This window comes from Salmo salar, chromosome ssa13 (assembly GCF_905237065.1).
Source record: "Salmo salar chromosome ssa13, Ssal_v3.1, whole genome shotgun sequence".
Taxonomy (NCBI): Eukaryota; Metazoa; Chordata; class Actinopteri; order Salmoniformes; family Salmonidae; genus Salmo; species Salmo salar.
In genome coordinates, this window is record NC_059454.1 from 31,392,470 (window position 1) to 31,420,130 (window position 27,661).

At 40.9% G+C, this 27,661-nt stretch overlaps 1 protein-coding gene and 1 pseudogene across 1 annotated transcript; one reads left to right on the forward strand and one right to left on the reverse strand.

The window, feature by feature from the left end:
- Positions 1-13,543, reverse strand: LOC106566926 (centrosomal protein of 104 kDa-like; annotated as a pseudogene).
- LOC106566887 (leucine-rich repeat-containing protein 47) lies at positions 13,486-27,661 on the forward strand. The gene is made up of 7 exons (XM_014135436.2): positions 13,486-14,297; positions 14,616-15,095; positions 15,339-15,455; positions 16,050-16,165; positions 22,011-22,113; positions 25,596-25,685; positions 26,944-27,661. The coding sequence occupies exons 1-7, from the start codon at positions 13,734-13,736 to the stop codon at positions 27,163-27,165; spliced, it is 1,692 nt and encodes a 563-aa protein (XP_013990911.2). The 5' UTR covers positions 13,486-13,733; the 3' UTR covers positions 27,166-27,661.

Here is a 27,661-nt window from a genome sequence, read left to right on the forward strand (position 1 = left end):
GTTTAACTCCTGAACCTATTTAGGCATGCCATAACAAAGGGTTTGAATACATATCGACTCAAGACATTTCAGCTTAATTTTTTAAATTAATTATTAATTTGTAAAAATTTCTGGCAACATAATTGCACTTTTACATGATGGGGTATTGTGTGTAGGCCAATTTTAAATTCAGGCAGTAACACAACAAAATGTGGGAAAAGTAAAGGGGTTTGAATACTTTCTGAAGGTGCTGTACTGTAGGTCTGTCTTGACTGTGATAAGGGCTCGGGAAGTAAGATAAATTAACAAAACAAGGCATTAACTTAAGTTCCCAGTCACAACTATTGAAATGACCCAAAAAGCCACATAGAGCTGCTGACCATGCCCATGTCCAGTAGGTTGTGGACCTCCAGATGATGGTACACTGTCATCCTGTACTCCTCCATCTGCTCCTTCTTCTTCTTGGCCGTGTCACAGTCCTCCTTCTCTATGGCACAGCGCTTCTCCACGTTGGATCGGCCCAGGCATTCTCCTACCTAGCCCAGTCACACATGGGGACAGATGGAGAAGGAAGGAGGCACATGAATGGATAAAGAGAGAGTGGTTTTCAAAGGTTATTTTTTTGTGTTTAAATATTTTGATGTCCATGAATGGACGACCAAAGGCCCAGATGTCAAACTATATATTATGTTGTTCAACAGGACCGCATATGAAATAAAAATAGTTAAGTACTCCTTAAATTGTGGTTACTATGCAACAGGTCATTGCCATGCCCCCAGAGCATCACGGTATTACATGGATGGAATCGTTAATGTTTACTAGCTGGTATCCCAAATGGCACCATACAGTGCCTTGCGAAAGTATTCGGCCCCCTTGAACTTTTCGACCTTTTGCCACATTTCAGGCTTCAAACAAAAAGATATAAAACTGTAATTTTTTGTGAAGAATCAACAACAAGTGGGACACAATTATGAAGTGGAACGAAATGTATTGGATATTTCAAACTTTTTTAACAAATAAAAAACTGAAGAATTGGCCGTGCAAAATTATTCAGCCCCTTTACTTTCAGTGCAGCAAACTCTCTCCAGAAGTTCAGTGACGATCTCTGAATGATCCAATGTTGACCTAAATGACTAATGATGATAAATAGAATCCACCTGTGTGTAATCAAGTCTCCGTATAAATGCACCTGCTCTGTGATAGTCTCAGAGGTCCGTTTAAAGCGCAGAGAGCATCATGAAGAACAAGGAACACACCAGGCAGGTCAGAGATACTGTTGTGGAGAAGTTTAAAGCCGGATTTGGATACAAAAAGATTTCCCAAGCTTTAAACATCCCAAGGAGCACTGTGCAAGCGATAATATTGAAATGGAAGGAGTATCAGACCACTGCAAATCTACGAAGACCCGGCCGTCCCTCTAAACTTTCAGCTCATTCAAGGAGAAGACTGATCAGAGAGGCAGCCAAGAGGCCCATGATCACTCTGGATGAACTGCAGAGATCTACAGCTGAGGTGGGAGACTCTGTCCATAGGACAACAATCAGTCGTATACTGCACAAATCTGGCCTTTATGGAAGAGTGGCAAGAAGAAAGCCATTTCTTAAAGATATCCATAAAAAGTGTCATTTAAAGTTTGCCACTAGCCACCTGGGAGACACACCAAACATGTGGAAGAAGGTGCTCTGGTCAGATGAAACCAAAATCGAACTTTTTGGCAACAATGCAAAACGTTATGTTTGGCGTAAAAGCAACACAGCTCATCAACCTGAACACACCATCCCCACTGTCAAACATGGTGGTGGCAGCATCATGGTTTGGGCCTGCTTTTCTTCAGCAGGGGCAGGGAAGATGGTTAAAATTGATGGGAAGATGGATGGAGCCAAATACAGGACCATCCTGGAAGAAAACCTGATGGAGTCTGCAAAAGACCTGAGACTGGGACGGAGATTTGTCTTCCAACAAGACAATGATCCAAAACATAAAGCAAAATCTACAATGGAATGGTTCACAAATAAACATATCCAGGTGTTAGAATGGCCAAGTCAAAGTCCAGACCTGAATCCAATCGAGAATCTGTGGAAAGAACTGAAAACTGCTGTTCACAAACGCTCTCCATCCAACCTCACTGAGCTCGAGCTGTTTTGCAAGGAGGAATGGGCAAAAATGTCTGTCTCTCGATGTGCAAAACTGATAGAGACATACCCCAAGCGACTTACAGCTGTAATCGCAGCAAAAGGTGGCGCTACAAAGTATTAACTTAAGGGGGCTGAATAATTTTGCACGCCCAATTTTTCAGTTTTTTATTTGTTAAAAAAGTTTGAAATATCCAATACATTTCGTTCCACTTCATGATTGTGTCCCACTTGTTGTTGATTCTTCACAAAAAATTACAGTTTTATATCTTTGTGTTTGAAGCCTGAAATGTGGCAAAAGGTCGAAAAGTTCAAGGGGGCCGAATACTTTCGCAAGGCACTGTATTTACTTCATAGTGCACTACTTTTGACCAGGGCCCATGGGGTTCTGGTCAAAAGTAGTGCATTACATAATGAATAGCCTGCCATTTTGGACACAGCCCATAGGTTCCAGTAAGTCCAATGTGTCATTTTACTGGGAAATTTCATAGAACTGAGGGAGCTTGCTAGTCGGTGCCAGGTAACACATATATTTATATAAGTCTACTGCATTAGCTACTAATGTGACAGACAATTAGTAGTAGACATATTTCAAGTATGTGACAATATGTAGTAATATATTTTTCTATCAATCCTGCATAGGTGTGAGTTATGCAATCAAGGGGCTATGGAGAGAGTTTCGGCTAGATCACCTTGGCAACAGCAGTGTATGCAATGCTAAGAGGCTTTTGGGTTGGGAAGAAACCGTTCTTTGGTTACAGGCTAGCGTCTGGTTTGTCACAACAAAGAAAAAACACTCACTGGCCTTCACCGCAGCTGTTGTGCTTATTAAGTATTCATGGTTGGTATGACGACCGCGTACACATAGGTGGTTGGTGACAGAAATCTGAACAATGTTTAATGACTACGATTACAGACACAGACAAAATCAGACTGCAAAATTGCAAATCAATAAGGAAGTGAAAAAGTCAAAAGATGAATTCAACGACTATATTTTGAGTATACTTTATGTGTACATTTGTAATGCAATGCTAGCTTCTCTACACTACATGACCAAAAGTATGTGGATACCTGCTCACCAAACATCTCATTCCAGAATCATGGGCATTAATATGGAGTTGGTCCCCCCTATGCTGCTATAACAGCCTCCAATCTTCTGGGAAGGCTTTCCACTAGATGCTGGAATATTGCTGCGGGGACTTGGTTCCAGTCAGCCACAAGAGCATTAGTGAGGTCGGCCACTGATGTTGGGCGATTAGGCCTGGCTCACAGTCGGTGTTCCAATTCATCCCAAAGGTGTTTGATGGGGTTAAGGGCAGCGCTCTGCGCAGGCCAGTCAAATTCTTCCCTACCGATCCCGACAAACCATTTCTTTATGGACCTCGCTTGTGCACGGGGGCATTGTCATGCTGAAACAAGAAAGGGTCTTCCCCAAACTATTGCCACAAAGTTGGAAGCACAGAATCGTCTAGAATGTCATTGTACGCTGTTATGTTAAGATTTCCCTTCACTGGAACTAAGGGGCCTAGCCCGAACCATGAGAACCAGCCCCAGACCATTATTCCTCCTCCACCAAAACTTTACAGTTGGCACTATGCATTCGGGCAGGTAGCGTTCTCCTGGCATCCACCAAACCCAGATTCGTCTGCTGGACTGCCTAATGATGAAGCGTGATTCAGCACTCCAGAGAATGTGTTTCCACTGCTCCAGAATCCAATGGCGGCGAGCTTTACAACCCTCCAGCTGACGCTTGGCATTGCGTATGGTGATCTTAGGCTTGTGTGTGGCTGCTCGGCCATGGAAACCCATTTCATGAAGCCCCCGACGAACAGTTATTGCTCTGATGTTGCTTGCAGAGGCAGTTTGGAACTCGGTAGTAAGTGTTGCAATCGAGGACAGACGATTTTGACTTATCAGACCAATGGACAGATTTCCACCGGTCTAATGTCCATTGCTCGTGTTTCTTGGCCCAAGCAAGTCTCTTCTTCATATTGGTGTCCTTTAGTAGTGGTTTCTTTGCAGGAATTCGACCATGAAGGCCTGATTCACACAGTCTCCACTGAACAGTTGATGATGAGATGTGTCTGTTATTTGAACTCTGTGAAGCATTTATTTGGGCTGCAATCTGAGGTTCAGTTAACTCTAATGAACTTATCATCTGGAGCAGAGGAAACTCTGAGTCTTCCTTTCCTGTGGCGGTCCTCATGAGAGCCAGTTTCATAATAGTGCTTGATGGTTTTTGCCTTTTGACTTTTAACAACGCACACCTGTTAATTGAAATGTATTCCAGATGACTACCTAATGAAGCTGGTTAAGAAAATGCCAAGAGTGTGAAAAGCTGTCATCAAGTAAAAGGGTGGCTACTTTGAAGAATCTCAATTATAAAATACCTTTTGATTTGTTTAACAGTTTTTTGGTTACTACTTCATTCCATATGTGTTATTTCATAGTTTTGATGTCTTCACTAATATTCTACAATGTATATCTAACTATGCAATACATATTTTCAGATACACACAAGTTCCAAGGGGAAATGGGGTATTGGGTATTTTTATTCAATTTCCACACAGAAAGACCCTAGAAGCACCTTTTGCAGGTCAGCGATAGCCTGCTTGAGTGTTTTGGCGAACTCTTATCTCTCCTGACGGACCATCTCCTGCTTATTGTCATCCAGTAGGTGGATGATGTGGGCTATTTCGGGGTCCTGATACATGTCAAAAGCCAGGTCATCCAGAGGAGAGATGGACTCACACTTACTGAAAGACACAATGGGATAGAGACGCTTTTAATGCATAGAACATACTGTAGCCTCGGTTTACACTTGTAGATTATTAGGTACCCCTATTAGCCAAATTAGGTATTCAAAATATTACCTGATATTGTGTGATTAGGTAAACAAATATTCTGTACAGATTATTGTTAGTACAGTCATTTACATGTTGTTGATGTTTTTCATTTTTTTCATCTATGGGATATTGCTTTTTTTTTATACATTTCAGAGTGACTATTTGACAACTTTTCCAATTTAAGTGTAATTTGTGTTTCTCTTTAGCCTGGATTGCTGGGCTTCTACGTTAGCCATTTATATTAACAGACTGTAGCCCAAGCTAAAGAGAAAAACATAACAATTGAACTGGCAAACAGTGGTGATTAGAGGTCTTCTCGTACCCGACTGACAATGTTTATACGCCAAGTTGCTCTTCTGATTAATGAAACTGTCTTTATATGTTGGCTAGCCCTTCTATAAGTCAATGAATTCACCAAATTAGCGTAAAATAAATATGCTACAGGCTATGCAGAGCCGTGGTCGGGTCCATTCGGGTCTATCAGCTGTAGTTACATAGCCCCGATGACAATCAAACCGAGGGAAAAGTAACAATTTTGGACCCGGGCCCGCTTGTGTCCCGGGGCGGGTCTCAGGTACTCGGGTTCGGGTGGACCCGTGAAGACCTCTAGTCGCAATCATGTCAACTTCCAGGCTAATGTTTTTTTTTTTTTATTAAACAGCATTGTCACAAAGCACTTCACAGGCCAATGAGCCTTCAACCCTACCCCATGTATGTTGCAACCAAGGCGGTCACATGCTGACTGCTGTTAAGGTAGTGCTCAATCAGCTTCTCTCTGCTTAGCTGTGGGCAAACAGAGGTACAATTAACCTCTCTCAATGACAGGCCTCAAAACACACAGCCAAAAGGCACAGGTCATCTGCTCAGTAAAACACAACAATCACAACCAACTGACTCATTATTATGGAAACCCAAATGGGGCATATTCTAGTTGTAAATTAGAGAACTATCTAGAAAAAAGAAACGCACACCTTTAAAGGCGAGGTGCTGGCTAGCGGAGTAGAACACTAGAAAATAAAGGAAAGCCGCACACTCTAAGAGCTCAGATGCAAAAATTTGATGAAGACAGCTTTGCTGTCGAAACGTTGGTGATTAAATTTTTGCATCTGAGCTCTTAGAGTGTGCGGCTTTCCTTTATTTTCTAGTAAATTAGAGAACTAACAGTAACATGGACTTGATATGAGGACTACTCAACTCTGTATATAATAGATGAGGCAAGTCATCAGAGATAGGTGATCTACCACAAGTAGTCTCGTCAATTCATGTACATCTACACATCTCAATGATATGACCAGAACTAGTACTGCATGCAGCACTCCATACTCTTAAATATGTCACTCTATAGGTTTCATCTGTACAATCACAACATACATGGAACAGTGAGAACACTAAAGCTCTGAGAGATAACCAGGCCAGCTAACACTGTGGCCATGGTGGAGGTGCTTAAGCGTGGGATTAGAGAGCAACAATGTGGAGCTTGTCCTGTGGAATCTGCCTTCCTGTGTGTTGGAGAGGTAAGGCTGGACCACTCGTTGTAGGGTGAAGTTGCCCCTAGATGCTGATCTTTGGTCAGTTTAGCATTTTCCTAATTAATGGTTAAGGTTAGGCTTGGGGAGGGGAAGCTGATCTTGGATCTGCAGCAAGGGGAAACTTCAACCCGGAGCTGGGCCACTCTCCTCCAGGGGCTGTCCGTCCGCAGGTCTATCTGATTACACTGGCTACGGCCTCCTCTGTGATTACTCTGCCCTCTGAGTCTGATTACCACATTCCTGCCCCACGTCCGTCAGGGCAGACACACACACGGCAATACAGGCACACACAGTGACCACCATGGAACCAGGCAACACTCTAACAAAAAGAAAAACAGGTGTCTGTGTGCATACTGTAAACATACACTGACACACAGTTACATAAACAGTGGAAAATGTGTTTTTCTATATATTTTTTTTTTTTACATAAACACATTATGGACGCATATTATAACATCAATAATATTCAGAAATATCAACTATGATTATATGCAGATCAATGTAGGCCTATAATGTGTATATGGTTATAGTCATATAAAGCACAAAATGCTTTTGATTTTACTGTACCATCGACTAACACTTCATGTGCTATACTCACTGTCCTCGATTAAATGCTTATGGACAAGTCATGAAATCAGTCATGTCAATAAAAACATGTCTCAAGTAAATGGCTGTGTCGGAATACACATACTAGAGTACTACATTTCGGCGTTTAATAATCACTCGTATTTTCTTATGTACAGCTGATAATCAGATAAAGTGACGCGCTGTACCATAATGAACAAATGGTGGGAGTCAATGCAATCGCACATTAGATGATCCATTCAGAGTACTATTTTCAAAATGTCAACATACTATAAAACATTATTTTTAAGAAAGTTGCACAACAATACATTAAACCCGAAATGTCTCTTCCGCATTTAACCCAACCCTTCTGAATCAGAGAGGTGCGGGGGGGGCTGCCATAATCGACGTCATCGGAGCCCGAGCAGTTGTTGTTGGGGTTGACTACCTTGCTCAAGGGTAGAACGGCTGATTTTTCCGCCTTGCCGGCTCGGGATTGGAACCAGCGACCTTTCGGTTACAGGCCCAACGCTCTTAACCGCTAGGCTACCTGCCGCCCACTTAAGTACACTAGTGTGGGTATTCGGACACAACCAATGACTTCACATTGGCAGCCTCACAAACACAGCAGCTCCATCTGGTGTTTCACAGTAGTACTGCACCTTAAATATCCAGTCAAATAAAACACGAAAGAACACCTACACATGTTAAAGAGCAGCCACTTACAATTGTGTCAATAGCATTGCCATCCACATAATCTCCCAAAACATTTATAGTAACCAATGCAACCTGAAATGATAAACAAAATCCTATAAAAAAAAGATCTAATAAACAATGAAATGATATGAATGTGGTAGTATGTAAGTTCAATCAACAGGTTATGGGGAATTACTTTATGTGTAGTACCGGTAGGTAATGATTGACTGTGAGTGTGACATAGTGGAGTACCTGGTTGTAAAGGTTGCAGCGGTTGACATGGTTTCTGTGAAAGGTTATCCGGAGGTAAGTTCCAATGGCATCCATGTGAACAGACTATAGACAAACATAGAGAAACATATAGAAACATACCTATGGCAAAATTTGCATACCAATTCCTATTACTGTGGACATTTCTTGTAACAAAAATGCAGTAAATGATGAAAATGTAGGCCTACACACTGAGTGTACAAAACCTTTGGAAAACCTGCTCTTTCCATGACATAGACTAACCAGGTGAATCCAGGTGAAACTGTGGGAAGCATTGGAGTCAACATAGGCCAGCATCCCTCTGGAATGCTTTCGGCACCTTGTAGTGTCCATGTCCCGATGAATTGGGGCTGTTCTGAGAGCTAAAGGGGGTGCAACTCAAGAGTAGGAAGGTGTTCCTAATGTTTTGTACACTCAGTGTATATCATAATAGTAATATAGTTACTTAGCAATAACCAATGCTGAAGTTCAACATGTTTAATCACTATATGTGCGTCAAGTGGGAATTGAACCTACAACCTTGGTGTTCCCACCACCATGCTCCATAGAATCATAACTACAACAACAACATAGAGAACAGCAGAAACAGACTGCCATCCAGGCTAGATGCTCCATCCAAGTAAGCCAGACGCATATACATCAGGGCACACATTTTCTATGGGACAAGTTCAGGTAGTCCCTCCCTGTTTCAGTCCATTTTCTTCCTTTTGGTGCCTAATGGATATGACCCCTGTACGTATTGGTCAGACATCTCTGTTCGCTGATTCTACTGACACACCCTAATCTGCAGAGGGTTCCAAAGAGACTAGGTGAGTGGGCCTCTGGTAGTCTGTCGCCGATGTGGAACTCTATCTTGCCTGAGATCAGGTACTGGTGGGCCAGCAGCAGCATCTTACGGACCCGACTCTGCCCTGCCAACTGCAGAGTGACCTCCTGAGGGTATGGACAGAACCTGTGGAAGAAACAAGTGAGGTTGGAACTTATTTGTATTTGTATTTATTTTTTATTAAATAAACAAAACATACACATACAAAAGACAACATACGACGGCAATTTTTTAATCAACATCACTTCTGCCCAGATCCACCTGTTCTCACCCCTATCTCCAGTGTGTGCATATGACATCTCGAAATATGCAGACAGATGGATTAGAAGTAAATTTACATTATAATACTTCTGACAGCCAACTTTCGAACTCTGGCCAGAACCTTTCAAGTTCATAACATTCCTAGAAGACATAAATTATTGAGTCATTGTTAGTTTTACAATTACGACGTGACTCTGTCGTTGTGCTGTAGAATTTGTGAATTTTGGGTTAGGGTTACATTCTATACATTAGTTTATACTGGATTAAGCGTACATTTTTGTTACCTGGTTTTCATTAGTTACTGTATGTTCATAGTTTATATTTTTTCCTAAGAGATTGTCAGTTGGATTGGCTCTCTGCAAGGTTTTGTATATCTTACCTATCATATGAATATATTTTTCTGACTCAAATAGGATTCCCTGAAGATTACAAATCAATATTTTATTTATTTTAAGTTGCACGTATCTGAAAATATCTACAATGGTCAGTCCAAAATCACTTTTTAATTCTGTCGTTGAAATAATTGTATTTCCTGTTACCAAGGCATTTACGGTTTCTATGCCTTTAGTTTTCGAAATGGACCAATTTATCGCGAACATTCTGAAAAGCTATGCAATGATTGTTCCATGGGGTTGTGTTCTTTGGGAGTGATATTGGTTCTTGTAGAATCCGTTTCATTTTCTTCCATATTGTTATAGTGTTCTTAACTATGAAGATGAGAAAAGATTCTGGGGGTGAGAATGCGCATTTCTTCAATATGTACCCATTGTTCCTTTTTAGTGTATTTAACAATATGTCTCAAGTAAAAGCCTTGGGTGGCGAGATGATACAATTCCAAGTCTGGGAGGTTAAAACCACCCTCAGACTTGGGGAGATGTAAAACTTCCCCTTTCTATTCAGAGTTGTATTTGCCCATATAAAGTCTGTTATTTGCCCATATAAATTTGGAGGGGTAATTGGTATTACCAAGAATAAATATAAAACCTTTGGGAGCCAGGCCATTCTGAAGACATTTATTCTACCTGTAAGATTTATGGGAAGACTGTTCCATTTAAATAGATCTGCTTTCATATTGTTGAGTAATGGGATAAAGTTATCTTCATACACAGTGTACAAGACATTAGGAACACCTTCCTAATATTGAGTTGCACCCCCTTTTGTCCTCAGAACAGCCTCAATTCGTCAGGGCATGGACTCTACAAGGTGTTGAAAGCATTCCACAGGGACGCTGGCCCATGTTGACTCCAATGCTTCCCACAGGTGTGTCAAGTCGGCTGGATATCCTTTGGGTAGTGGACCATTCTTGATATGCACGAGAAACTGTTGAGCATGAAAAACCCAGCAGCATTGCAGTTCTTGACACACTCAAACCGATGAGCCTGGCACCTACTACCATACCCCATTCAAAGGCACTTTAATATTTTGTCTTGCCCATTCACCCTCTGAATGGCACACATACACAATCCATGTCTCAATTGTCTAATCTTTTAACCTGTCTTCTCCCCTACACTGATTGGAGTGGATTTAACAAGTGACATTAATAAGGGATCATAGCTGTGACCTGGATTCACCTGGTTTGTCTATGTCATGAAAGTTCCTAATGTTTTGTACACTCAGTGTATATTTAAGCAATAAGGCCCCGAGGGGGTGTGGTATATGGCCAATATACCACGGCTAAGGGCTGTTCTTATGCACAACGCAACGCAGAGTGCTAGGACACAGCCCTTAGCCGTGGTATATTGGCCATATATCACAAACCCCCGAGAGGTGCCTTATTGCTATTATAAACTGTTTACCAATGTAATTAGAGCAGTAAAATAACTGTTTTGTCATGGTATACGGTCTGATAGACCACGGCTGTCAGCCAATCAGCATTAAGGGCTCGAACCACCCAGTTTATAATATTTGTTTGTGTCACTTATTAAGCATACACCCTAGATAATTGTCACTCCCTCAGCTTTGGGACATTTGTGCATATAGCAGAGCTGTGCGTTAACGCTCAAATGGAGGGCCAAGGGGAAGGAACCGGTTTGGGATTGAGCATGAGTGTGTGTCGTGTGTGTGTGTCAAATCAAATTTTATTCATCACATACTTCGTAAACAACAGGTGTAGACTAACAGTGAAACGCTTACTTCCGGCCCTTCCCACCAACGCAGAGAGAAAGAACATAGAGAAATAACAGAAAAGTAAAACACGTAGTAACGGTGTACCAGGGCGGTATGGCTGAGCCCGCCCTACCGTACCTCCTTGCCCGTCCAAATAAAATATTGAAATATTGATAATTTATTTGACCAAGACGCACACCAATAGAATGACGCATCAATCTCAGATAAAGCATCCGCGGGAGCAAAACAGCGCCCCTCTGTCGCTGTATGTGTAGACCAAGTATCTAATGTTGTCTGGACATAAGGAGTATGGCATGTCATATTTGGTCTGGCCAGGCAGCATCAAATCAAATTTTATTAGTCACATGTGCCGAATACAACAGGTTACAGTGAAATACTTACTTACAAGCCCTAACCAACAATGCAGTTTAAAAAATGCCCCCCCAAAAAAAATACCCCCCCAAAATGAAATATGACTAAGAAATAAAAGTAACAAATAATTAAAGAGCAGCAGTAAAATAACAATAGCGAGACTATATACAGGGGGTACTGGTACAGAGTCAAAGTGCGGGGGCACCGGTTAGTCGAGGTAATTTAAGTAATATGTACATGTAAGTAGAGTTATTAAAGTGACTATGCATAGATAATAACAGAGAGGAGAAACAGTGTAAAAGGGGGGGGGGGGGGCAATGGAAATAGTCTGGGTAGCCATTTGATTAGATGTGCAGGAGTCTTATGGCTTGGGGGTAGAAGCTGTTTAGAAGCCTCTTGGACCTACACTTGGCGCTCCGGTACCGCTTTAGATACCTGGGCTACATTTAGTAAGACAAGAGTGGCCACTGTTTCGCTCACTAGTTTCAGCAGAGAGGAAGAGGCAAAGCGAGAGGGCTCACTCTCCCCAAAATCTGTAATAATATGCAGACCTAAGCTTGTCGCCTGCATTCACGCCTTTGGGACAAGGACTCGCATTGCTAGGGCGGAGACATGAGCATCTCGTCATTATATACAGGCTTCTGCTGTGGATTGTTTCAAATCACAAGTGCATAGGTCTATACCTATTTGGGAAGCCAGCAATTTGGGCACCTCGCGTGGCAATAGGCCTAACTGATTATTGAGTTGCAGCTGTCAGTGAAAAGCACCTTAAATGTGTTAAGATAATGTGCCTAGGATATTATTTAAAAAAAATGTTGAGACAAGAAGGGGAGGGATGTGTGGTGAAGATATGGGCGTCTCTCTCCAGAATGCATGGACTCAGATCTCCAGAATGTGCTCCTTTGTGGCACATGAATTATTTAATAGTGAAATGTTTGCCCTTTGATTTTTTTAAATCAATTTCTCATTACATGTGTAATCAGTAGGCCTAGTAAATGTACCATTAAAACCCATCATTTTGTTACATTATTTGGTTACATTAATTTCTGGTATTCTACCTCAGCCGAGCAGAATTTCGAGACAATTATGTGTGTGTCTGTGTGTGCGCTTGTCTGTGTGTGTGTGTGTGTGTGTGTGTGTGTGTGTGTGTGTCTACCTGGCAGATCTCCAGTCATTGACAGTAGGTGCATGGACCATCAGCTCCTTGGCACTAAAGTTATCTTCGTGATCGAAGGAGCTGACCACCGTGAATTCTATCTTCCGGGGCATCTTGCTGCTGCACACTATCAAATATGGAGAAACATTAACATAATCTACCACTGAATATCACCTGAGTTATCGGAAGGACCTTTCACTATCAAATAGATAGGCTACACTGTAATAAGCTGCTACCTAAGCTCATAAACCATGGAAGAAATCTTCATCCTGGGATTTGGATAAACATTGATAGCTAACTACACTTTACAATGAATTGACATACTAATATTCAGATGATCCATATAGCTATCTAGCATAGATGTGTTGGATAACCTGGGATATCATTCTGCCAAAATATTTTCAAATGTCGAATGTATGCCCCCCCCAAAAAAGTGAAATACTGTAGCATACATTTAAATACTCTAAACTATTACCTATGGTATTGCATTGTTTGTGTTTGACGTCCCTGCGGTGGGAAGGAATACATTTACAGTTTTCCTATTTAGAATTGTAAAATTCGTTGAATTAATATAAATACAGTGACACCTGACGCACAATAAAACCACAGTTGTAATACAAAGTATTTTCTATTAAAGTATGGTATTACTACTAATATATCAAGTATATCTTACCATGAACATTGCAACCAAAAAATATACAGCTTGCTCATGTCCCATTTCATCTCCATAACCACCGCTAACAACAACTCGTACACGTCGGTGCGCATGGGCAGCTCCATCGTCTCACCGCGAAGGACTGTAGTCCGTTACATTTTCTATCCATTCAAAAACATGTTGGAGCGTCCAGTCTGTACGTGCGCTGTGCATTTATATCTCCACTGCTGGTTGCATGTTTCAATGCGTCTTCCATTTGGCATATAAACGTTTTAAAGAGTCTGTGCTCAAGTATTTCCGGGTGGCATGACTTCGCTTTCTTCCGGGTCTGGTATAGCATCATGGATGTTCAAGAGAATTGGCCAGAAATAGAGAAAGCCGCAAAAGAGAAGAGACGCGAACTGGTCCTGCAAGGTGCAGTTATCGATGAGAAGATATCCTCGAATGGAGGGCTGTGTTCCACTATCTATTCTCTCAAGCTCCTAAATTACCTAGAAATCATCCAATGCCCTAGTTTGACAGAAATTCATGGAGACATCAAAAATCTGACCACCCTTACAAGCTTGATTGTTTGTAGGAATAAGCTTTCCTCTATTCCAAAAACTATTGGAAATCTGAAGTTACTGAAAGTCCTCGACATTTCAGTCAACAACCTGAAAGCTTTGCCAGATGAGATAACCCAGCTAAGCGAGCTCAATACCCTCAACGTGAGCTGCAACAATATCGAGTCACTGCCAGATGGACTGTGTCATTGCACGAAGCTCTCCATCATCAACATCTCAAAAAATGGCATCACTCGGTTCCCTGATGACTTCTATCGCCTGGATCTCCTCAGTACTGTCATCGCCTCTGAGAATGACATTGTAGACCTGAGTGGAAATGTTCACATGCTTTCTGCTCTAAAGGTTTGTGAATAAAATAGATGGATCATATATTGTACTGCTACCTAAAATATGCATTATTGCAAGTTTTCTATTCCTTCTGCATTATTATGGTCATGATTGACAAGATACCTCTCAGTTCTACTCATCAACAATGTATTGAACGGACCTGAGACTGTCATGACATTTTCCTGGCACAAGGCCTTTCAGATTGTGAGACAACTGAGACCTGGATGAGGCCCTGTTTGGTTATTCATCTTAGTTGAATGTAGTAACATGCATGTAACACTGAATGTAATAACATAAACTACGACAACAAAAATATGAAATGTTCTTCTCCAGGTTTTGGACCTATCCAACAACAAGCTCAGTGACATCCCCTACGAGTTGAGCGACTGCTCCAAGCTGAAGGAGATCAACTTCAAGGGAAACAAACTAAAAGACAAGCGGCTGGAGAAGATGGTCAATGGTTGCCAGACCAAGTCCATCCTGGACTACCTTCGGGCCGGTGGCAGAGGGAAAGGCAAAGGCAGCAAGCAGGCCGATGGGGATAAGGCAGAAGGGGGCCGGAACACAGAGAAGACCCAGACCAAAAAGCAGCGCAAGCAGAAGAAGAAGAATGAGGAGGAGGAGGACGAGGATGAGGTGGATAAGTTGAACCGGCTGGTCGTGAAGGTGCTTCACATTTCTGACAACCCCGGGGCGTTCACTGTAAAGGTGGCCAACGAGCTGAAGGATGTGAGGCCATACTTGGTGTGCTGTGTGGTCAGAGGCATGAACTTCAGGTCCGGGAATGCGCTTAAGAGATTCCTGGCTGCTCAGGTAATGTTGTTTTGAGATGAGAACATGTTAATCTAGGAGCCAGTCTGTTTCTGCGTTAGCCAACTCTTACGTTGCTGTCTTTGACAGTCATATTTGGCAAGGTAACAATGTAGGCTAGAAGTTTCTTAATGCAGTATGGGACCCAGACTAAGAAAACGCTACAAAATGGACATAAGCTCTCGAGCCTCAATAGCCTCTTTTGTATTATTCACAACTCTTTCTCTCTTATCTGTTGTGTTTCAGACCAAACTTCACGATGACCTATGTGGTAAAAGGACAACTGCAACCATCGCAACTCATGACATGCAGCTACTCAAGGGACCTCTCATGTATGATGCCAGGCTTCCTCCCATATTAAAGGTATGATGCAACATTGCATTACATTTTTCTCATACCACGTTAGACAGCCACAAAAACTCAAGTTAACTCGCTTGAGCTATTTAGCTATGTATTTCAAACTCTTTGCATTTGATTGGTTTATAATGACATTTCTCAGGACCTTGTCCCATGTCTTTCTTCAAGTAGTTTATGCAGACAGTTGTATAAAGGTCTCTAAAGAAAGCTGATTTTCTATTGGACATGGTAACTCAGTTTTCTTGAGTAGAATCCAGTATTTTGAAGGACACTCAAATCAGCAATTGTGAGCCATCACATTATTCCATTCTTAATAATACATTATCCTTTTATCCATATGTTATGCCAATGCCAGGCAACGCACCACCTGTTAATAGTATTACCAGTCTTATTGAAGGACCTGCATATGTCTTCACAGCAACAGTTTGAACACAAAATAACATTGTTGCTAGTTGTTGTCTGTCACTCTTGGCAAATCATTGTTTTCAAAAACTGCATTCAGGTTTGTGTCAATGCATTTCAGTCCCATTCAAGGTCATTCAAACAAGCAAATACTATTTTGAAAGGAGTACAACTCTCTCATAAACTGTTGTTTACTAGATAGTCCCCCTGGGCCGTAAGGAGATGACTGCGGTGGAGCTGATGAGGCAGTTGCAGCTGGAGGCAGAGGACCAGAGGAAACAGAGGAAGAGGCAGAATGTTTCTGGCCTCCACAAGTGAGTATTAGCACCTGTCTTTAAAGGAAAGATTCACCCATTTTGAATGTTATATTGTTTTTGTGCATCTCTGAACAATGTTCTATTGATTCCCGGGGTCCTTTCATGTTTTCATGTGTTCTGAGCTATTGCCATTCAAGCAGGCAGAAATTTGGCAGGGATGATGTAGCATTGTGATAAAGCGTCTCTCACTACACTGGAAGTTAATAGGAATATGACTTTTAGATTGCGAAAACGTCTATCATACATGTCAGATTTCAATATTGGGCGACGTCATTACACAGGATGTTGTCTTCTCTCGAATGAGCCATTGATCATATTTTTGCGATATTCCTACCTCGAGAAATGTGTAATTTAACAGAGGTTTCACCACATTTGTCCTATTTGTCTGCCTCTTCAGTCCAAGGTGCATTGCATGGTGCCGTTGCGTGGCCGTTGCGAATGTCAGACTCCACTCTGCGAGGCACATCAATCTACAGGTTGAACATTTCGTATTTGGTATTTTATTTGGATCCCCATTAGCTGTTGCGAAAGCAGGAGCTACTCTTCATGGGGTGCATACAAAACTTGAAACATGACATAACATAGAACATTAAAGGGATACTTTGGGATTTTGTCAATGAGACCTTTACGTACTTCCCCAGTGCCAGATAAACTCTTGGATACCATTTAAATGTCTCTGTGTCCAGTATGAAGGAAGTTAAAGTTTTGCGAGACAATGCTAACTAGCATTAGTTAAAAAAAAATGGAAGTCTATGGTAGATACCCATACTGTACGCTAGAGCTAGTTAGCAACTTCCTTCAAACTCATTGGCAATATTCCGAAGTATCCCTTAAATAGAAAAGAACAGCTCAAAGACAGAACTAAATAAAAACATGGTGAGATTGTAGACTCCTAAATTGATAGCTGTAAAATCGCCTAAACAAACTGCACTAACTAGCTCCACTATTTATACAAAATTATGTGGAGTGTCGGCTGGAGAGACAAATATATTGATAAAGGTCACCTTGTCTGAGAGATTTACATGGTTATCAAAACGTCATGCCAGGGTAAGCCTACACGAAACACAATCCTTATTGTAAGTGTTTCTATAATCCTCTATGGGAAAAATGAATGGTGGAAAAACGATTGGAACCATTTCCCTGTTTGACCGCCAGGTTTTATGGGTATTATGGCACCTCCGCTGTGGGGCTCTATAGGGCTGTGGTGGTCATGAAATTTTGTCAGCCGGTTACTGTCATGCAAAAGTCTGCCGGTTTAACGGTAATTGATTGTTAATTAACATTAACACATTTAGCATCTCGAGGCCTCCACGCTGTATACAAACAGCTGATGCGCGTCTTTGGAACATCTACATTTAAAAAAGTATAATAAACCAATTGAATATACAACATCACAATAAATCCATTACTTACTTTAGGCAGGTCTAAAGAAACATGATACGAAGAAAATGTATTTCAGAAGAACAGAATATGAGTTGGCCTACTGTATGTTATCTGGCTATATGCCATGCCATGGGTGGTAGGCTTGTTAATTTAGCAGACAAAATATGCTTATAATACCGGTGCCATTATTTTATAGTAAGAAGAATATAATTGAACTTAGCTGAATAAAATACAAAGGATATGTTTCCTATCCCGGAGTGTGCATATGAAGTGGCTATGTTGAGTGTAAAAGTGATCATTTGAAACAGGTCCTGTATGCTAGATTTAGAGATTTGGCTAATTTAGTTGTGAATGATACAAACTAGAGGTCAACCGATTAATCGGCATGGCCTGGCCGATTAATTAGGGCCGATTTCAAGTTTTCATAACAATCGGTATATGGCATTTTTGGACGGCGATTACATTGCAATCCACGAGTAGACTGCATGGCAGGCTGACCACCTGTTACGCGAGTGCAGCAAGGAGCCAAGGTAAGTTGCTAGTTAGCATTAAACTTATCTTATAAAAAACAATCAATCTTAACATAATCACTAGTTAACTACACATGGTTGATGATATTACTAGGTTAACTAGCTTGTCCTGCATTGCATATCATCAATGTGGTGCCTGTTAATTTGTCATCGAATCACAGCCTACTTCGCCAAACGGGTGATGATTTAACAAAAGCGCATTCGCGAAAAAAGCACTATCGTTGCACCCATGTACCTCAAATAAATTCAAAGCTTATTTGTCACGTGCGCTGAATACATTGAAATGCTTACTTACAGGCTCTAACCAATAGTGCAAAAAAGGTATTAGGTGAACAATAGGTAAGTAAAGAAATAAAACAACAGTAAAAGACAGGCTATATACATTAGCGAGGCTATAAAAGTAGCGAGGCTACATACAGACACCGGTTAGTCAGGCTGATTGAGGTAGTATGTACATGTAGATATGGTTAAAGTGACTATGCATATATGATGAACAGAGAGTAGCAGTAGCGTAAAAGAGGGGGTGGTGGGTGGGACACAATGCAGATAGCCCGGTTAGCCAATGTGCGGGAGCACTGATTGGTCGGCCCAATTGAGGTAGTATGTACATGAATGTATAGTTAAAGTGACTATGCATACATGATAAACAGAGAGTAGCAGCAGCGTAAAAAAGAGGGGTTGGGGGGGCACACAATGCAAATAGTCCGGGTAGCCATTTGATTACCTGTTCAGGAGTCTTATGGCTTGGGGTTAAAAACTGTTGAGAAGCCGTTTTGTCCTAGACTTATTTCACTGAAAGAATAAACGTTTTGTTTTCGAAATGATAGTTTCCGGATTTTACAATATTAATTACCTAAGGCTCGTATTTCTGTGTGTTTATTATATTATAATTAAGTCTATGATTTGATATTTGATAGAGCAGTCTGACTGAGCGGTGGTAGGCAGCAGCAGGCTTGTAAGCATTCATTCAAACAGCACTTTCCTGCGTTTGCCAGCAGCTCTTCGCAATGCTTGAAGCACAGCGCTGTTTATGACTTCAAGCCTATCAACTCCCGAGATTAGGCTGGTAATACTAAAGTGCCTATAAGAACATCCAATAGTCAAAAGGTAAATGAAATAAATGGTAGAGAGAAATAGTCCTATAATTCCTATAATAACTACAACCTAAAACTTCTTACCTGGGAATATTGAAGACTCATGTTAAAAGGAACCACCAGCTTTCATATGTTCTGTTCTGAGCAAGGAACTTAAACGTTAGCTTTTTTACATGGCACATATTGTACTTCTACTTTCTTCTCCAACACTGTGTTTTTGCATTATTTAAACCAAATTGAACATGTTTCATTATTTATTTGAGACTAAATGTATTTTATTTATGTATTATATTGAGTTAAAATAAAGTGTTCATTCAGTATTGTTGTAATTGTCATTATTACAAATATATATAAAAATCGAACGATTAATCGGTATCGGATTCTTTTGGTCCTCCAATAATCGGTATTGGCGTTGAAAAGTCATAATCAGTCGACCTCTAATACAACTCTTAGAATGTCTTAGAAATCAAAAGATATATGGGCTGCATGATGCGACTATAGGCTATTGATGATTTGAGAAGACCCAAAAAAAGCTTGCGCTCTGCTCCTTGCCTCAGGCTGCACACGCTGTTCTCTCATCAAGTCATATTTTCATCCTCAGACAATTATCAATTAGTCTAGTCTTTACTAATATGTATCGTTAGTTTTGATTTAGAATGGCCATTATCAAATGGGAAGGAACAGAGGCAGTGTAAAAAGATGTCATCCGTAGGCACTAGAAAGGCGAATGGACACGCTTTCCCGCTTGTTCGTTTTTCATTCATGCCGTGTAGGCTACTCCGTTTTTATAGCAGAGCATGTGCTTAATATGAGCAAATGATAAATAAATATAGTAGCATCTTTTTAGTGACTACCATCAAAACTCTGCTTTCACTTATTTCACTCCATCAACCACTGTTTGAGGAGCATGCAGCTTCTAGGAGATGGAAACGCACGGTGGTGAGATATTCTGTAGCTAAAAAGGTCATGTGTCAGCCTATTAATTATGAAAATATAAAACATGCCCTATTACTAGGCTATTTAAAATCATATACAAATTCACTATAATTGCAGGTTAACTCTAAGCCACCCTGCACAATCAATGAACCAACAGCATCACCTAGGCCTATACGTTCTCTCCCAGACTCATGGATAGAACGTTTGGAGCGTAGCATAAGTATGCATAATAATACAGTCCACACTCAAAGGTGATTATTTGTTGAATTTTGGAGTATAAGCTAGACCAATTATGTACGAAAGACATCTTTTTATTATTTTTCTGACGTGCATAAGATGCGGCAGTCTATGTATTTCATAACTGCATAATCATTATTTTAATTCAGTTGTTTTTGGGCTTGGGCTCATATATAGGCCTATGCATATGCATAAGCTGTAATATGCATATGGGTGTTGAGTTAATCATCACCTTAGAAAAGCGATGTCATTTTTGTTGTTAGACTTTGAAACAACATCCACAACAACTCCGTTTCAACTTCTTTCTTCAAATTGATTGATCACAGTGAGGTGAGTTTTAAAAACACGATACTGTTTTGATGATAAGTGTTTGATGTGATTTTGGAATACATTTGCATTGCTGTGAGTGGTTAGAGGGACAATCGAGCGCTGAGGACCAGACCATTAGCGACCTGATGGTCATTAGCGAGTTGGGTACTACCAACGCATGTCCAGAGTGCATAAGAGCAGATTACCGTGCGGTCACGTGGAATTTTACAGCGGTCATGACTGCTGGTATGGAGGTAATACGGTCACCACAACAGCCCTACTTCCAAGGTGCACATTTGCAGACTTCCCATCATGGATTCACCAATGATGGAAACTCTATACAGCCAATGATTGTCAGGAAATATAAAAGTGCACCCTTCTGGAGAATGAGGGGCGGCAGGTAGCCTAGTGGTTAGAGCGTTGGACTAAAGGTTGCAAGATCGAATCCCTGAGTTGACAAGGTAAAAATCTGTCGTTCTGCCCCTGAACAAGGTAGTTAACGCACTGTTCCTAGGCCGTCATTGAAAATAAGAATTTGTTCTTAACTGATTTGCCTAGTTAAATAAAGGTTAAATAAATAAAAGCTGAAGTTGGCCTGATGCCAATTCCTTTTTCTTTTTATTAAAGCAAAACAAATTCACGAAAAGTGGCCTCTTTCAGTTGATGCCGGTCTTCTTAAATGTTATGCTCTTGTAATAAATTAATTTATATTATTTCATTTTCCATTTACAGTATGTTGGTGTGGTTTCCTACTCGCTAAACATTGTTTTTATCAAGCAATTCCTTAGTTTTGGTTAGATAAAGTAAATAAGATTAGATATGGTAAAAGGTAAGTTTGACTTACAGTAAGTAAACAACTTGTAAATAACATGCCACAGTATTTTGGGCGGTTTTAAAAAAGCTCAAACCACTGTCACTTTAATCTGGTTTCAATCTGCACCATGAGTATAGGTGTGGACCTTATACTAACAATATGCTGTTATGAAAGGATTATATTGGCTATTATAAACTAGGTGGTTTGAGCCCTGAATGCTGATTGGCTGAAAGCCGTGGTATATCAGACCGTATACCGTGGGTATGACAAAACATGTATTTCTACTGATCTAATTACATTGGTAACCAGTTTATAATAGCAATAAGGCACCTTGGGGGTTTGTGATATATGGCCAATATACCATGGCTAAGGGCTGTGTCCTAGCACTCCGCATTGCGTTGTGCGTAAGAACAGCCCTTAGCCGTGGTATACTGGCCATATACCACACCCCCTCGGGGCCTTATTGCTTAATTGTTGGCATGAGGATAATTATTCAACTTTTCTCAGCTTAAGTTACCTGGCTTTTTTATTTTACTCAGATACCTGCAGCTTCTTGATGGAAAAGAACTCTACCCATGTCTGGTGGATGCAGAGGATCATGTGATCTCATTTCCACCAATCACCAACAGCGAGAAAACCAAGGTAAAGTGTGTGTGCGAGTGAGCATATTGCCCGCGGGAAGTATGGGTGCTGAGGGTCCTGCAGCACTCCCAGATTTTTTATTTTAATTTATATATTTAAAAAATATACAGTACCAGTCAAAAGTTTGGACACACCTTCTCATTCCAGAGTTTTTCTTTATTTTTACTATTCTCTACATTGTAGAATAATAGTGAAGACATCAAACCTATGAAATAACACATATGGAATCATGTAGTAACCAAAAAAGGGTTAACCTCTCTGGGGCAGGCGGGACGAATTCGTCCCACCTACGTAACAGCCAGTTGAATCCTGTGGCGCGATTTTCAAAACCTTTGAAATGCTATTACTTCAATTTCTCAAACATATGACTATTTTACAGCTATTTAAAGACAAGACTCTCGTTAATCTAACCACACTGTCCGATTTCAAAAAGGCTTTACAACGAAAGCAAAACATTAGATTATGTCAGCAGAGTACCAAGCCAGAAATAATCAGACACCCATTTTTCAAGCTAGCATATAATGTCACAAAAACCCAGAAGACAGCTAAATGCAGCACTAACCTTTGATGATCTTCATCAGATGACAACCCTAGGACATTATGTTATACAATACATGCATGTTTTGTTCAATCAAGTTCATATTTATATCAAAAACCAGCTTTTTACATTAGCATGTGACGTTCAGAACTAGCATACCCCCCGCAAACTTCCGGCGAATTCACTAACAATTTACTAAATTACTCACGATAAACGTTCACAAAAAGCATAACAATTATTTTAAGAATTATAGATACAGAACTCCTCTATGCACTCGATATGTCCGATTTTAAAATAGCTTTTTGGTGAAAGCACATTTTGCAATATTCTAAGTACATAGCCCAGCCATCACGGGCTAGCTATTTAGACACCCGGCAAGTTTAGCACTCACCAATATCAGATTTACTATTATAAAAGTTTGATTACCTTTTGTTGTCTTCGTCAGAATGCACTCCCAGGACTGCTACTTCAATAACAAATGTTGGTTTGGTCCAAAATAATCCATCGTTATATCCGAATAGCGGCATTTTGTTCGTGCGTCCCAGACACTATCCGAAATGGTAAATCAGGGTCGTGCGCATGGCGCAATTCGTGACAAAAAAAATCTAAATATTCCATTACCGTACTTCGAAGCATGTCAACCGCTGTTTAAAATCCATTTTTATGCTATTTTTCTCGTAAAAAAGCGATAATATTCCGACCGGGAATGTCCATTTAGCTAAACAGAGGAAAGAAAACAAAGCTTTCGGTCAACGCGGGCACGAGCCTGAGTCTCACAGTACTGTAACCAGCCACTACCCAAACGCGCTACTTTGTTTCAGCCAGAGCCTGCAAAGCCACGATTCAGCGTTTTGCCGCCTTCTGAGAGCCTATGGCAGCCGTAGGAAGTGTCACGGGACAGCTAAGATCCTCACTCTTCAATAAACAGAGACAAGAAGAACGACACCTTGTCAGACAGGCCACTTCCTGCATGAAATCTTCTCAGGTTTTTGCCTGCCATATGAGTTCTGTTATACTCACAGACACCATTCAAACAGTTTTAGAAACTTTACGGTGTTTTCTATCCAAAGCCAATAATTATATGCATATTCTAGTTACTGGGCAGGAGTAGTAACCAGATTAAATCGGGTACGTTTTTTATCCAGCCGTGTCAATACTGCCCCCTAGCCCTAACAGGTTAAACAAATCAAAATATATTTTATATTTGAGATTCTTCAAAGTAGCCCCCCTTTGCCTTGATGACAGCTTTGCACACGCTTGGCATTCTCTCAACCAGATTCACCTGGAATGAAAACAAATGATAGTCCCACTAAGCGCAAACCAGATGGGATGGTGTATTGCTGCAGAATGCTGTGGTAGCCATGCTGGTTAAGTGTGCCTTGAAATCTGAATAAATCACTGACAGTCACCAGCAAAGCACCCCCACACATCACACCTCCTCCATGCTTCACAGTGGGAACTACACATGCGGAGATCAGCTGTTCACCTACTCTGCGTCTCACAAAGACACAGTGGTTGGAACCAAAAATCTCAAATTTGGACTCATCAGATCAAAGGACAGATTTCCACTGGTCTAATGTCCATTGCTCGTGTTTCTTGGCTCTTCTTTTTATTGGTGTTTGTTGGTAGTGGATTCTTTGCAGCAATTCGACCATGAGGGCCTGATTCACGTAGTCTCCTCTGAACAGTTGATGTTGAGATGTGTCTGTTACATGAACTCTGTGAAGCATTTATTTGGGCTGCAATTTCTGAGGCTGGTAACTCTAATGAACTTATCCTCTGAAGCAGAGGAACCTCTGCGTCTTCCCTTCTTGTGGCGGTCCTCATGCGAGCCAGTTTCATACTAGCGCTTGATGGTTTTTGCGACTGCACTTGAATAAACGTTCAAGGTTCTTGAAATGTTCCGTATTGACTGACCTTCATGTCTTAGAGCTATGGTGGACTGTCGTTTCTCTTTTCTTATTTGAGCTGTTCTTGCTATAATATGGACTTGGTCTTTTACCAAATAGGGCTATCATCTGTATCCCAAATCCTACCTTGTCACAATACAACTGATTGGTTCAAATGCATTAAGAAGGAAAGAAATTCCACAAATTGACTTTTAACAAGGCACACCTTTTAATTGAAATGCATTCCAGGTGACTACCTCATGAAACTGGTTGACAGAATGCCAAGAGTGTGCAAAGCTGTCATCAAGGCAAAGGGTGGTGTTGCATAATCGTACTGAAGGTAGTTAAGGAGTCAAGCAAGCGCAGGAGAGCAGAGATGTCAATGTAGCGTCTTTAATAGGCAAGTCCCAAAACGGTACAGGTACAAGGTCCATAAACGCCCAAGACAATGGAACACACAGTACTCACGGAAGGAGGAAAACAACGCTCCTACTATACTAAACAACCGGTACACACGTGAAATAAACTGAGGAAAAAACCTCCACGAGCAACAAGAAAATAACCCTGCACAAACCTAAGTGGGGAAACAGGGGTAAATATACACACAGAAATTAAAGCAAATGAAAACCAGGTGTGACTGAACCAAAGACAAAAACAACAGAAAAGGAAAAATGGATCGGTGATGGCTAGTAGGCCGGCGACGCCGAGCACCGCCCGAACAAGGAGAGGAACCACCTTCGGTGGAAGTCGTGACAGGTGGCTGGCTACTTTGAAGAATATATTTTGATTTGTTTACTACATGATTTTGGTTACTACATGACTCCATATGTGTTATTTCATAGTTTTGATGTCTTCACTATTATACAATGTAGAAAATAGTAAAAATTAAGAAAAACCCTTGAATTAGTAGGTGTGTCCAAACTTTTGACTGATACTGTACGTGTTCAAATATTTGTACATATTTAATCGATTTTATAATAAAAAATAGTTAGCTGCTTTAGCTGTAGACAATATTACATACAATTGATGTACTGTACCTTTGTCCCGTATTCTAGATCAGGAAGACGACTAAGGAGCTGTTCTTAGAAGTTACCAGTTCTACCAGCCTGCAGATCTGTAAAGACGTGATGGATGCCCTCATAGTGGTAAGCTCATCTCTTCCCCTGTATACAAAGAGACATACAGTAGGGCTGAATCCTATATTGCAATGCACATACATAACACAAACTGCCTTTGATTGCATGAATTAAACAACATTTGCACATAAATGCATCGGTCAGACACACACAGTGGCGATTGGTGAGAGCAGAAAAGTCTCATCAAGTGTCTTGCTCAGTCTCAGGGTGTCATGCTGTTTTGACATCTGTACCCTGGCCCCACTGGCTCCCAATGGAATCAGTGACCTCATTGGCCTGGCATGACTGGCCCGGCGGTGTACGATGTCACCACCTAAACATACTGCTCAAAATGCAGCTTCAACCCTAGAGCTGCCTGCGTGCCTCGCACCCACCGGTACACACAGCAGCAGATGCGTTTCAATGACAGCCTTGTTGAAACAAAGCAGCCGATAAGGGTTTAATCCACACTATGAATCCTATTCTAGAATATCCATTGTTGGAGGGTACATTTTCGATTTGGTGTGGTGATGAAAGGCATGAAGGTCAGTTTGGGGCTGATTTTGAGAATTTAGTGAATGTGTTGAATCATTCATTTCCTGAAATGACTAACTGAAATGTAACTGAAATTAGCTGAACTTGAATTGACTGGTAGAGAGGGCATTTGGAGGAGAACGACGTGAAAGGTAAAACTTTGCGCTGTTGAGATGCGACTTCCTGCTCTGGGAGTGCTTGTCCTGTATTTCCACAATCTCACTGACAGATCATATATATATCCCCCTGAATATTTTACCGTGTCAACAAACATAAGTTGAGCAGGGCAAGTCTGTGAGAAGTTTAGAAAACCTTCAACCCAATTTGCCACCATACACATTTCATTGTGTGTAAATAGAAAAACTAAATTGATGATACAGTATGTATAACCTCAGTCTTTACATTACATTTAATTTCTTATAAAATTAGGGTAATGTAAAGAATTTGAGGTTATACATATTATCTATTTTGTTTTTCAATTGAATGTGTACAGATTTCAATCCCGCCTTTAAATCTCAATTCAACAACCATTCTCTATGGCAGGGTATTCAGTTCTGACCCTGGAGCCTGCTGGTTTGGTGTTCTACCTGATAATTAATTGCACACACCTGGTGTCCCAGGTCTGCATCGAGGTCCAGAATTGAATATGAGGGCTCTAGGAGTTCCTTTCCACATAGTTCCTTCCTTAAATAGACCTTAACCACATTGTCCCAATGGTCAGCAATTAACACATCTGTCTCTGTTCCGTTGTCAGAAAATGGCGGACCTGAACAAGTTCACGTTGGAGCACAGAGAGGAGGCTGGGTCAGAGGGGGAGTCAGACGTACCCCCAGACCCCGCCTCAGATGGTACCACCTCAGGAGAGCTGATCATCCAGCAGGTTCGCACCGTGGACCCTGACGGGAACCTCAAGGTCGTCTACCCATCCAAAACGGACCTCTCCACGGATGTCGGCAACCTGAACGTCATCTGGTAGTTGTGCCACAGTTGCGCCTTTTTTGATTTATAAAATTACAGTCTCAAACAGTTAAAATTACAGTACTGTATATGAGATGCCAGTGTTCAATGTGTTGGGTTTGCCAGGTTCTCTTTTGTAGCAATATCTATTACAGCCACTAATTTCTCAAACAAGGAAATAGTGTATTATAGCCTTGCTTAATGTTCTTTATTATTATTTGCTGCTTCTGCTGTTTTAAGGTATAAAATAATTAAACTACCAACTTTTTATACTTTTATATTGTTTCACACTAAAGGCAACTTGTTTGTTTAAGATTATTATTATTTTTGACATGCACAATAACGGTATAAGCCTGTAGCAAGCTTTTGGTCTGTAGAGTGGAGACAAAATTAATGACCATTGAAACAAGTGTAAAACCTTTTTTCCATTCCTCTCTTTAATTAATTAAGGGCAGGGAATGTGTATAATGTGTAATATTTAAAAGATCTCTCAAATAAATTGAACTTTGAAAGCA